The sequence below is a fragment of the Corythoichthys intestinalis genome, chromosome 6, assembly GCF_030265065.1.
Source record: "Corythoichthys intestinalis isolate RoL2023-P3 chromosome 6, ASM3026506v1, whole genome shotgun sequence".
NCBI classification, from domain to species: Eukaryota; Metazoa; Chordata; class Actinopteri; order Syngnathiformes; family Syngnathidae; genus Corythoichthys; species Corythoichthys intestinalis.
In genome coordinates, this window is record NC_080400.1 from 12,088,067 (window position 1) to 12,101,166 (window position 13,100).

General features: G+C 38.7%; 1 protein-coding gene across 1 annotated transcript; it reads right to left on the reverse strand.

Annotated features, from left to right (window-relative positions):
• Positions 1–7,739: 7,739 nt before the first annotated feature.
• On the reverse strand, positions 7,740–10,354 carry LOC130917740 (claudin-4-like). The gene has a single exon (XM_057839405.1). It carries the CDS (start codon positions 9,703–9,705, stop codon positions 9,049–9,051), a length of 657 nt encoding a protein of 218 aa, XP_057695388.1. The 5' UTR covers positions 9,706–10,354; the 3' UTR covers positions 7,740–9,048.
• Between the last annotated feature and the right edge of the window lie 2,746 nt (positions 10,355–13,100).

Sequence of the window (13,100 nt, forward strand, 5' to 3'; positions counted from 1 at the left end):
CTCTCCTGGAGTTTAGGATGTGTCTCAAGCAAGGCTGCCTGTGCTCCATCTTGCTTGTTTGGAAACACGGGAAGATTTGTTTTCTTGTTTTGGCAAGAAACACTATGCTAAACGTAACTCCTAGCATCCGCGTACCATTAGCGTTAGCAGACCCACTTTTCTGGTCAGTCGGTCTAGAGAAGAGCCAGTTGGTGAAATGGCATTTAGCTAATAGCCCACTTCAGCTATGAACACTGGCATTTGTTTGGTAAATGAGCAAATACTGGGAAATACTAATTGCTTGCAACTTCACGTAGTGTGCTCTTTTAGGCTAGGTTCATACCACAGGTCTTAATGCACACTTCTGATTTTTTGTCATATCTGTTTTTTGGCGTACCTGTTCAGACTGCCTTTGTCCATTGAGCCCGTTCAAGTATTACGGATGCGCACTAATTCGCAGTCTGACACGCGCTGAGCAAACTGACCCGCATGCGCAGAAGCATCAAAACAAATGACTACACATGCTGGCTGCCATCCGTCATTCCAGGGTTATCATATTTATCAAATGATCATACACAAATAACAGATATTAATAATCCCTGTTTAGTCTTTTTAGTTTAGAACGCATGCACGCAATGTGCGTGCATGACGCACACAATGTAAAATTTTATTTTCACTGTTTTATAGACTTCATAATTCTATTGACGGGTCACATCCGTTAGCCACTGCGCATAACCTTCAAGTAGGGGACTGTCCTACAGTCTGCTTCAGTTATTCGCAGTCAGTCGTCAACACATGCAGGGATCAAACGCCAGATTTAGGTTGAAAAAGTTTGAAAGCTGTGCCACATACAAACAGGAAGGATTGTCTCAGGAGTGATTTGTTCGAGGATTCAAGGTAATTATTATATTTTTCATACCATGCATGCATTTTAAAACGTTGTGAAAAGATTCAATGGGAGAAATTAGCCGCGACAGCATTGGCATTATACTTCGCAATATTTACGTAAAAAACTGCTAACTGCACGTCTTTTTTTTTTTTTTTTTTTTTTTTTTTGCTTTCAGCCAAGAATCGAGACTGTTTTTTGTCCATATCAATAAAGAATTCAGAGATTTAAGCATTTATTCACAAGAATTTTCACCGGAAAAGCTCTGTTTACATATGGCGGTTGCTAATTTCCTTACTGACTATCCTCATAGTTTGCAATATTTACGTAAAATAAATGCTAATTGCACTGTTCTTTTTCTTTTAACCAAGAATCTGGACTGTTTTACATCCATATCCATAAAGAATTCAGGGATTTAAGCATTTATTCACAAGAATTTTCACCAGAAAAGCTCTGTTTACATATGGCGACTGCTAATTCCTTTACTGACTATCAGTGTTGTTAATAACGGCGTTACAATATAACGGCGTTACTAACGGCGTTATTTTTTTCAGTAGTGGGTAATCTAATTAATTACTTTTCTCATCTTGGCAACGCCGTTACCGTTACTGAGGACGGAAAGGCATGCGTTACTATGCGTTACTATATTGGTCGAAAAGTCTGAGGGAGACGAACTCACCGAGACGACAGAGCAGAGCAGGAGCGGGGAGGAGGCAAGAAAGTTGTGACGCCGAGCAAACGCGATGCTAGGTAGCTCCAATAATACATGTTGTACCCGATAGCCTTCAAACTACGCCCGCATGTTATGGTAGATATGGTAGACATGGTAGATATCACATGTACTGTACATAGATATAACTAGATGCAAAATGACAGACATGGCACTAAATGCGTTAGTAGACAGCCGCCATCTTAAAGCAGTAGGCTTTTTAGGACGGCTCTGTTGTAGAGAACCTTCCTAGCGAACCTAACTAACTTTTTATCTAAAATACTTCTAAATCGGCAAAATCTTGACTTGAATCTATCTTTAAATGATGAAACAGTTTTAAAACTTTCATATGTCGAAAGTAGAGAGAAGGGAACTAATGCAATAATGGGAGCAATTTTAACAACTTTTAACAGTTGAATCAGGGTAAAGGGTAAATTAGAGTAAAGAATTGGGCTCGGGCCAATTGTACCAAAAACCTCCACAAAAAACTTCACATAGTGTGGCCAAATTTTTTTTTATTTTTTATTTTTTTTGAGGGAAAAAAAAAAAAGTAATTATCACCAATTACTTTGCCAAGTAACTAATTACTCTTACATTCAGGTAATTGAGTTACTAACGCAATTACTTTTTGGGAGAAGTAATTTGTAACTATAATTAATTACTTTTTTTCAGTAAGATTAACAACACTGCTGACTATAGTCATAGTTCGCAATATTTACCTAAAATAAATGCTAACTGCACTGTTTTTTTTTTTTTTTGCTTTTAACCAAGAATCTGGACTGTTTTACGTTAATATCCATAAAGAATTCAGGGATTTAAGCATTTATTCACAAGAATTTTCCCCGGAAAAGCTTTGTTTACATATGCCGGTTGCTAATTTCCTTACTGACTATCCTCATAGATCGCAATATTCACGTAAAATAAATGCTAACTGCACTGTTTTTTGTTTGTTTTGTTTTTAACCAAGAGGACAGTTTTACGTCCATATCCATAAAGAATTCAAGGATTCAAGCATTTATTCACAAGAATTTTCACCAGAAAAGCTCTGTTTACATATGGCGGCCGCCACATTGACTGACAGACTGCTATCGTACTTCGACATATCTATGTAAAATAAATTCTAACTGCAGGTTTTTTTTGTTGTTGTTTTTTTTTTTTGCTTTTAACCAAGAATTGAGACTTACATACGTATCTATAAATAATTCAGGGATTTAAGCATTTATTCACAAGAATTTTCACCAGAAAAGCTCTGTTTACATATGGCGGCCGCCACATTAACTGACAGACTAACATCGTGCTTTGACATATTTACGTAAAACAAATGCTAACTGCAAGGTTTTTTGTTTGCTTTTAACCAAGAATGGAGACTGTTTTATGTCCATATCTATAAAGAATTCAGGGATTTAAGCATTTATTCACAAGAATTTTTAACGAAAAAAGCTCTTTGTCTGTGATTCCACTCGGTCAGCTTTGACGGCCACGCCAACAATGCGGGCCCCCAATTAATCGGCCCCGTGTCCTGTCAATATCATTATGAAGTCTATGGTTATATTTGAAATTTGGTCATTTGGTGTGGATCAAGAAAAAAATAATCAGTGTTTAATAGGTACTCAAGACTTCTAGGTATTTTAAAAAATATTTTCAAGTATTCTTTTCTCTTAGTTTTTTTGATTTGGTCTCAGTACAACTTTTTTTTTTTTTTTTTTTTTTTTAGAAACGGCATCTTTTAACATTCTGTATGTGGATGATAAAAAATACAAAGGCCAGGATGTAAAATGTCCTCCAATTCTGGAATGACCCGGTTCTACTATTCCTATGGTAACTCATTCAGGCATGACTTAATGGACCTTGCTTTGTGCACTGTGGCACAAAAAAGCAACTGTAGCCAGACTGGAATCATGCAAATGTCTTTAAACTGACTGAAAAATATGAACAATCAACTCATTTGCTGCAATTGACAGCGATAGATGTCCAATCCATTTGAAATTCGAGGGTTGGCAGTGAATGATTCGCTGCCACCCCTCACAGTTCAAATGGATTGGACAAAACACCAAAATTCACGTTCAGCTTGAGACTTTTCTTGGAAACTCAAAACAAGTTTTTTGGGAAAGAGAATAGAACTTTCCCCAACTTTTACAACTTTCAACAGCAAGCAGGCAGTGTTTGGTGGCCTTTAATCACTGTCTGTCTGCGGGATGTCCTTGGAATTCTTAGGCGGAATGACCGTCTCCTTAGAAATGTCGACCCCCTCCTCGCCTCCACCACCAATGGCCGCCATCTGTCCTCCCCCTACCCTCTTCTTTTAACTCCACCATGAAGCAAGTTCTTTGTTCGGGAAGCTGACAAAGTAGACGGACGTTCTTATTATCTGGGAGCAAACAGCCTGGTAGACGCTGATGGCGACTGGAGGGGTCTCTGTTCGTTTGAATGCACACCTGAAGAACCCGTCGTTGAAGTTAAACAGAGTATTCGCATTCCAAAAACGAATACTTTCTTATAGTAGTGGTTGAAGTACGAGCATTTAGTTGAACAAAATTATTAATAATGCACTCACAGTTGTCAAACTCGCAGTACGGGGACCTCATCCGGCCCACCACATCATTTTGAGTTTTTTCCCTATTTAAATTGTTTTTTGTTTTTTATTCCCACAAAAGTAAATTATGTCCATCAACTTCATTATACAGTGTGTCAATATTAGATTACTTTTGAATAAACCACCTTTATTAGTATTAACTAGTGTTTTTCATATTTTCTAAGAAAATGCCGTTCCTATAGTTCATGAGTCGGCATCCTTTAACACTCAAAAGAGTCATTTCAAATCGGTTTCCACGGAAAAGACAACGGAGCCGCACATAATTTTTGCCATCTGAAATCAAGATGTTAGCTTAGGGGGAGGCAACTTTAAGAGAGTCAAAAACAGACTCATATTTTTATATGTGATTACTCCAGAACCGTACTGTCTGTGTAGTCAGGGGCCATTTGTGGGCCCTAAGCAAAATAATGCAAAGGGGCCCGTATTTTTGGCCCACCATTTCGTCACAGTATACTGTGAAACCCATACATGCAATCCAACCCATACGTCCATATTTTGTATATTAATCAGATTTTGTTGCACTGTATACTTAAAACTTCTCCCCCCAAATGATTGTCAATACTTAAAGTAGATAGCGCCAAACCTTTTTCTAAAAGAGGAAAGAAGGCAAGAAAGAAGTTAAGGAAGAACTTTTATTTTTTTAAAGCTTGTAATCAAGTATCAAAACTCACAAAAGTCAAATAAAGCAAACTGTAGTAAAAAAAAAAAAAAAAAAACAATTGCCAGATTGGGGGCCCCCAAGTGGTCAGGGGCCCTAAGCAGCTGCATAGTCTGCGTATAGGCTGTGCCGGCCCTGTGTGTAGTGTACATATACTGTATACTGTATATATATATATATAACACAGACAAGACAGAAAAAGCAGTTTCTGCTCTTGCCCCCCTCTAAAATAAACTGCTATATTTTAAGGCAAAAGATCTGTTGTGTTTGATAGAACAATATGTCTATATGCTGCCAAAGCAGATTCATGGCGCACTAAGCCTCCGAACGATTTTTAATTTGCCCGTTTTACCCTGGAAACACCCATTTACAGACATCGCGCAACCGTTTTTGTTTCAATCTAGCCATGAAAACAAGGTAATTATAGTTATTATTCAAAATGTCCGTCATTTTTAGCTCAGAATGATTAATTGATGTCTAATTTTTGTTTAAACAAAGAAAAAAAAACAACTTAGAAAAATTATTCACTCGCATATTATAAACTTTTTAAAAAATTACGTCACAATGAAAAAAAATGGCGTCTGTAAAAAAGTCAAGGATATCTACCTCGTAACTATTGCCAAATTGTATTTTTTTGTTACTGTTGCATTTTCCCCAATATTTTAGATGATAAACAATCGATCCAAACAGAAAAATTGAAACATTTTGTACATTCTACCCCTTTCTATGACTTAGCTTATAGATTCCCCCACCTTCTTCCCCCTCTTTGCCTGGTCAACAGGCCCCCCACATGGTGTCAACCGGAAATACATTTAGCTGACGATAGCACCAACATATTAGTAGTTAGTGTAGTAAGGCGTTCAATGTATTTCTTGATGTTGTTTGTGTTTCTTCTTTTTCTTCTCTTGTGTTTCTTTTCTTCTGTTCCCCCATAACCCCTTCCTGTTCGCTGTTTTGTCATAATAAATGAGGTGTGTTGAATGATCATAAAGGGAGTATGTCAGACTCTCAATGTGAAACACTAAAACTGTTCAGACTATCCGGGCACTTAGACTTCCATTCTCCGTGTCAAATAGCTGAACAGGACAGGTTAAAAAAATAAATAAAAATAAATAAATAAAAATTGAAAAAAAGAAAAAAAAAACATTTAAAAGGGTAAATATATGAAAAAGAACATCTCGACCACTCCTTGATGTCTGCGATTTCTGCATCGTGACCCTTGTTATATTACCATGTTTCACCCATAAAATCCCCCAAAAATCCAGCTGTGGCCATTCACAGCTGTGTCTTGACACTCAGTGATACATGCGACATGGAGTTTTTGGATAGAAACAAGGTAAGTACGCAATAATATCTTGTTAAAATCGTGGCGTCTTTAAGTCTACCCTCGTGTGCTCTCACCTCCAGTTAGGGTTTTGCTGTTAATTTTATTTTATTTTTTTTCAAAAATGCCCTTCTGTTCAAAAATTTTCTTCCCCCAGAAAATTGAGATTTTAAGCTATCCAATGATGTATCACACGTGCATATCGGACAATTTTGAAATTTGGTCTAATTGGGGGTCTTAGAGTAGAACTTCAAATAACCTGAGTGTTTTCTGCCATATATACTAGTACTAGTATATATATATAGAGAGAGAGAGAGAGGAGAGGAGAGAGAGAACTTTTTACTTTCACTTTTCATTTCAGCTGTGGCAGACAGTAGGCATGTTGTGTTGCACAAGTTCGGAAATAAATCATTACAAACCTGGCAAAGCTGGCGATTTTTTGGGGCGATGTTACAATTATGATAATTGTCACCTTAACCTATAAAGACTGGCGGTGGAGGACTGTTGATATCGTAGACATTCTACGGCCGTATTGTCGACCCAGTTCAGGGACGCGCACACAACGCTCACATTTTTCTATCATTTCCATCTTCATTTCAATGGTAAGTCTCACCTTTTCCCACCACCTGCACTAACATTCTTGGAACCCATGTTGATTTCGCTCACGAAAAAATCAGCTGTGCGTCCGTCTTCCGGGAAAACAAAGAAACTGCGGCGCTGTTATGTGTCGTATTTTGAGCATGTCGTCGTATGTATAAATGAATGACGAGTCAAATATTACATCATGCCGAGGTACCACTGTATACTGTATAGAAATATACTGCATATATATATATATATATATATATATATATATATATATATATATATATATGTGTGTGTGCGTGTATAGGTGCTTTTGAGATTCAACAAAGGAATTTAGCTTGCCCTTAGTAAACAGAACCAGTCAGGCTCTGCTTTAAAACACCTTTATTCAAAGAACACTCACGCAGGTCATGAATTCAACTATGTAAAGTCATGGTGAACCTCAGAATGTTGCACCATGACTTTACATAGTTGGTAAAATCCTAACCTGCGTAAAGGGGCTGTTAGTGTTTTGCTTCTGCGTCGGGGCGATAACATGGCTACGCCTTTGACGACGTACCCTGCTTGGACCCTCGACGCACGCCTCCCAAAAATCCTGTTTACGTGTTGAAGTGACACCTTGCTACGTGAATGGCAAGGACCAAAATGTGTGTGTGCGTATGGATGATAGGCCAAACCGTCGCAAAAGTTCTTCCTTTTCCCAAATACCCTGCTATGTGTAGACATGGCCTTAAAAACGAGGCTGATCCTATATCTAATATTGTGCAGTGCTGCCATCTGCTGGCAATTGTGTTGCGGTGAAATTGGCCGCCAGACCTTCGTCCATGTATTACGTCATTGACAAGATTTCATCAGGCAGTAGAATAGTTTAAATTCAAGGATGAATAAGAATATAAGTCAATTTATTGATTGACTAAAGACATATTTTTGCCCAAATTTGCATTTCGACAACTTCCAATAATAGGATCAATGACGATTCAAACTTCCAACTATCCAAACAAATCTTAAATATGAGAATGAGAATGCTTTATTTTGGACATGAGAAAATAAAAGTAATAAACAAACAAACAAAACAAAACAAAAAATACAAACCAATTATAATACTTAAGATAACAGCAACAATATTTAAGACAATAATAATAATAAATATTAGAATTTATTCATTGTGTTCAAAAAGGAGTAGGATGAAGCATATGCTTATTAAAACCTACCCCCCTTTTCTATTCCTCAATAATATCAGTCCGCCTTATTTAATTAGGCCTCATATCATCAATATCAACAATATCAAACATAAAAGTTTACAGAGGATTTTTTCTTTTTAACATCCAAACTGTGTGTTCGTATTAATACAAATTTGCAAAGAATAGGAACTGGAAATCCTTGACAGAAATAACCCACAAAAAATTAATGATCGTCAAAAATGTTTACACTGATACTTAATATTTTTCCTGGGACAGTATCCAGTGAATAAGTCAACTCATTGGTTGCCATAAATGGCCATAGATGTCCAATCCATTTGAACTGGGAGAGGTCAGTTGCAAATGATCGGACGTCTATTGTCGTCAATGGCAGGGAATGAGACATTTTTGCTGATCTTCGCGAGTGCCAGGTTTTTGATATTTATTTTATGGGTTGCCTTAGTTTACAAGATGGTAAAAACACTCAGGCATACATTTTCAATTTACGAATATGTGAAATGAGTTTCCCGATCAGGTAACTTAGATCAAGAACAAAAAAAGTGAAATTCTGCAAAAAAAAAAAAAAAAAAAAAAAAAAGGGATATTCTGCTAGAAAAGAAAAAAAAAGAAATTAAGAACAATAAAAAACAAAACATATGAAATTCAACTTAAGCATTTGAAATTCTGCATTTAAAAAAAAAAATACATTTTTTAAAAATTAAAAAATTATGTTAAACAAATACAAAGTGAATCTGCCAAAAAAAAAAAAAAAAAAGTGATACTCCCTGCCCTAAAAAATTTATTCAGCAAAATGTGAAATTCCACTTATAGTAAAGCTCCTAAAAAGGAAAGTGAAATTCTGTTTAAAAATAATGAAACCACCAAAAAAAAATCTGCAAAAACAAGTGAAATTCTGCTATCAGTAAAATGCAAAAAAAAAAAAGTGAAATTCAAGGGGGAAAAAATCTACTATTAAAAGTTTAATCTTGTTTTAAAAAAAAAAACAATAATAATAATAATAAATGAATGTCTATCGTGTCACTGATAAAATATTTCCCTTGAAAATGAGTGATTTACAGATTTTTTGACACCAGTATGGAACGCAGTTAGAAACACCTTGTCCATTAAAAGTCCCATTACACGTAGTTTTTCTGCTCGTAGCCGCTCACGGGGATGGATCTGCTCGGCGGATATATAATCTTGGACGGGGGCCCGTACCTCTTCTCGGGCTCAGGCGGGCAGCTGGAGCAGAGGATGGCTCCGCCGAGAAGCAAGAAGGCGGCGGACGCCCACCCGGCGTACAGAGCCGCCCCAATCTCCCTCTTCTGGGCTTCGGGGATGATGGGATTGTAGAACTCCGAGATGATAGCATTAGCAGACCACGACACCGGAATGAGTTGGGTCAAAGACGCCAAAACGAACGCCGCTCCGGCACCGATCATCACCCGAGCTTTGGCGCGCTCATCCTCCACGCAATTGGTGCATTTGGCCCCCATCATAGCCACCAAGTGGCCCGTCAGGCCCACCACAATGGAGATGACGGTGAGAGCCCGGGCGGCCTGTAGGTCGCCGCTGAGAGCTAGCATAGAATCGTGGAGTTTACACTGCATCTGGCCCGTGCTCTGCACCACGCAGTTCATCCAGATACCCTCCCAGATGGTCTGCGCCGTCACGATGTTGACGCCGATAAACGCCGATACTCGCCACATGGGCAATACGCAGGATGTCAGGCCTAAGATCCAACCTAGGACGGCTAGCGTCACTCCTAGTATCTCCAATCCTGCCGACGGCATGGCTCCTAATCCGTCTGCTCGTTATGCCGTCAATGTACGATCGCTCATATAAGCGACAGAAGGTGGAGTCTCAGAATTCAAACATGAAGCACCCCCCCACCCCCAAAAAATGGCACAGCCTTGGTTCAGGAAAATGACCTCAGCTTAATGATTCAACCCCTCGGTAGCGCGCCGACTTGTTTGGGTTAAGGGAAGAGTACACACAACGCGCTATCTCGGATCTGGACCGGTTAAAAAGTAACAGAGGTGGTTGAGAACCTGCCGATGAATGATTGAATGTGAGTATCAGCATTCACAGGTGTCTGGTATGCTGACTTCAGCCTCGAGAGCTGTGAGTTTCTCTTCAGGATATAATGGTACTTGTCAAACTAACTCGAACGTAACACTTTTTAAAGGGTATTATAATACTAAGTGGCTGTGAGATATCAATAGAACCGTTAATTGGCAAGATAATAAATATTAATAAAGTTAACAAAAAAAATAAATCACATTCATGAGCAATTATCGAAAATAGATCGAAAATTACCAACATTTCCGAAAGTATTCCGGAAACAGCCGAATGGGGCGGAGACGTCACAACAAGGAAACAAAAGGTCGAGGCAGGTGCCTTCGTTGTTTATCGACGAGAGAGTTGCGTTCGTGTTTTATCAAAAAAAATCGCTAAAATGGTTCAAACCTGTCATGTTATGTGGTGTACAATAGCCATTTGTCGCAATGTAGTACCCATGAGTTCCCGAACGCGAGAAAAAGAGCTGGACTACGCAGACAATGAGTAAAGTTCGTCCATGCTAAGAGGGTTAATTTTGCAGACCCAGCCTCCGGCACGGTTCTGTGTGATGCGCATTTTACACCTGAAAGCTACGAACTATGGACAAATGAAATCAGGTTTTGCTAAGAAATTGCTGCTGAAAGCAGATGCCGTGCCCACCATACACGCGCAGCCACCTAAATGTGCCGAGATATCACATATATACTCCACTGCATCTTTACGGACTGTGACTTCGCCTGCTAATTCCCATTAGCAGTCCTGGGGCTTCCTGTCTATCCGTCCTGGGAGTGGATCTCTCCTGACTGTGGTACTCCCCAAGGTTTCTCATTTTCTCCCAAAGACTCTGGAGTTTTTGGAGGTTTTCCTTGCTAACATGGTGGGTCTAAGGATGGGGGATACCCAGGACTTGAACTTTATTTATTCATCTTTGTTGCTTCATTTGCTGTTTCTGATTGTGTATCATATTGCCTCTGCAAAACCCTTTGAGACAACCTTGTTGTGATCCAGGGCTATACAAATAAAATTGAATTGAATATCAAAAAAGAGGGCGATGACTGGCTCTGATGAGACCGACCCACCACCCCAGGCTAACCAAAGGAGCAGAGCAGCCAAGCTCGAAATGGCCAGAGTCTTTTATAATACTCTTTTATAATAAAAAACATATCACGCATTAGATATAGGACTGGGCACATGTATAAATTATCGCTCGTAAAATATATAGAGCAAATCCTCTAATTAAGACATGTCCAAAGTGCGGCCCGGGGACCAAATGCGGCCCGTGGTCAAATTTCATCCGGCCCCCAGCCTCTGTCATAAAATCAATAATGTCTGGCACAGACTTAATAAATTGGTCAGCAGTACTGCTACCAGCATATCAAGTAGATTACACACTAAATGCTGCCCCTCCTTTACGCACTAAAAGGCAGCAGCACTTTAAGCAACATTGCCCCATGTGATCCTTTACTCCCAATTATCTAAAATGGTGACAATCAACAAAAAAAAAGAAAGTTGACTGCGACGGCCGACGCTTCAAGGATAGGTGGAAATTGGAGTATTTCTTCACTAAAATACGCAACAACTGTGTCGGCCTCATTTGCAAAGAGACAGTTTAGACAGTTCAGAGTTTATAAAGCGTTCAGTGTGAGGCGATATTACCAAAGAATGACATGTACGACAAGATTACAAGGAAGATTCGTAGCAAGAAATTGAAGCAACTTTAAGCTAGTTTAACTTTACAGCAGCAGTATTTCACAAGAGCCCGAGAGTCGAAAGAGAACGCAACAAAGGCTAGTTGCGAGATTGTTGAGATAATTAATTAAAAATAATAATAAAGCAAATGTGACACACAGAATGGCTATATATTGTTCTACGTAAAGGACGTTAGCCTAGGTCGGCCCCCCACATTTTTACCACACCAAATCTGGCCCCCTTTGCAAAAAGTTTGGACACCCCTGCTCTAATCCGATTCATATTTGTGTCGGTTGGCAGAGCGAAAACCTATGATAGCACAATAAATGATAATTATTCTATACATTATTTTGCGGTCACGGTGTATCAGCTTCACAAAAAGAAATGCAAAACAAACCTTTCGGTGTTTCCCACACGATCTGTTGCCTGTGTTTTATCAGTGTGATTGCTCCCCTCAATGATCCTTTCATTAGGCTGCATTGGTTTTCGTTTGGGCTCAAATTGATAACCCAAAACACCAAAGAAAGGTTCATGACTCTCCTCGTCACAATTAGAAGAACGTTCGTTACGTCGGATTCTTCGCTGCAAAAAAGGAAAGGTCAAAGATAAGCAGGCAACTTAGCACAATGTCACTTACAGCTACAAATCAAGTCAGAAACCTTGGTGTAATTATTGACTCAGACCTAAAATTTGATAGCCATCTAAAGTCTGTCACTAAATCCGCTTATTACCACCTAAAAAATATTAACAGAATTAAGGGGCTTCTGACTCAACAAGACATGGAAAAACTTATGCATGCATTCATTTACAGCAGATTGGACTACTGCAACGGTATATTTACGGGTCTTGATAAAAAATCAGTCAGGAAGCTGCAGCTAGTACAGAATGCTGCAGCCAGAGTCCTCACAAATACAAGGAAGCTGGACCACATTACACCGGTTTTGAAATCGCTACACTGGCTTCCAGTGAGTCAAAGGATAGACTATAAAATACTACTGCTCGTCTACAAAACACTTAATGGCCTTGGACCAAAATACATGCTTGACTTGTTAGATTCCTATGAGACATCTAGACCCCTAAGGTCGTCTGGAACCGGTCTTCTGCATGTTCCAAGAACAAGAACCAAGCAGGGTGAGACAGTATTTAGTTATTATGCTCCTCACCTCTGGAACAAGTTACCTGAACGTCTGAAGTATGCTCAAACTGTTAGCTCTTTTAAATCAGGGCTAAAAACACTTTTGTTTAGCACTGCATATCCATACCTGGCTATATATTTCAATCTACCTGCTTTCTATTCCTCTTGTGCTTATCAATTATTATTAGTAGTAATAGTTTTTGTTTTATTTTTGTTTTATTTTTATTTATTTATTTTTATTCCACTAGTGATTAAATGCGATCTTTTGTCTTGGTTTTTACGGTGTATTGATGTAAATGTGAT

Coding starts and splice junctions, on each gene's coding strand:
- LOC130917740 (XM_057839405.1), bottom strand. CDS start 9,705: ATGCCGTCGGCAGGATTGGAGATACTAGGAGTGACGCTAGCCGTCCTA.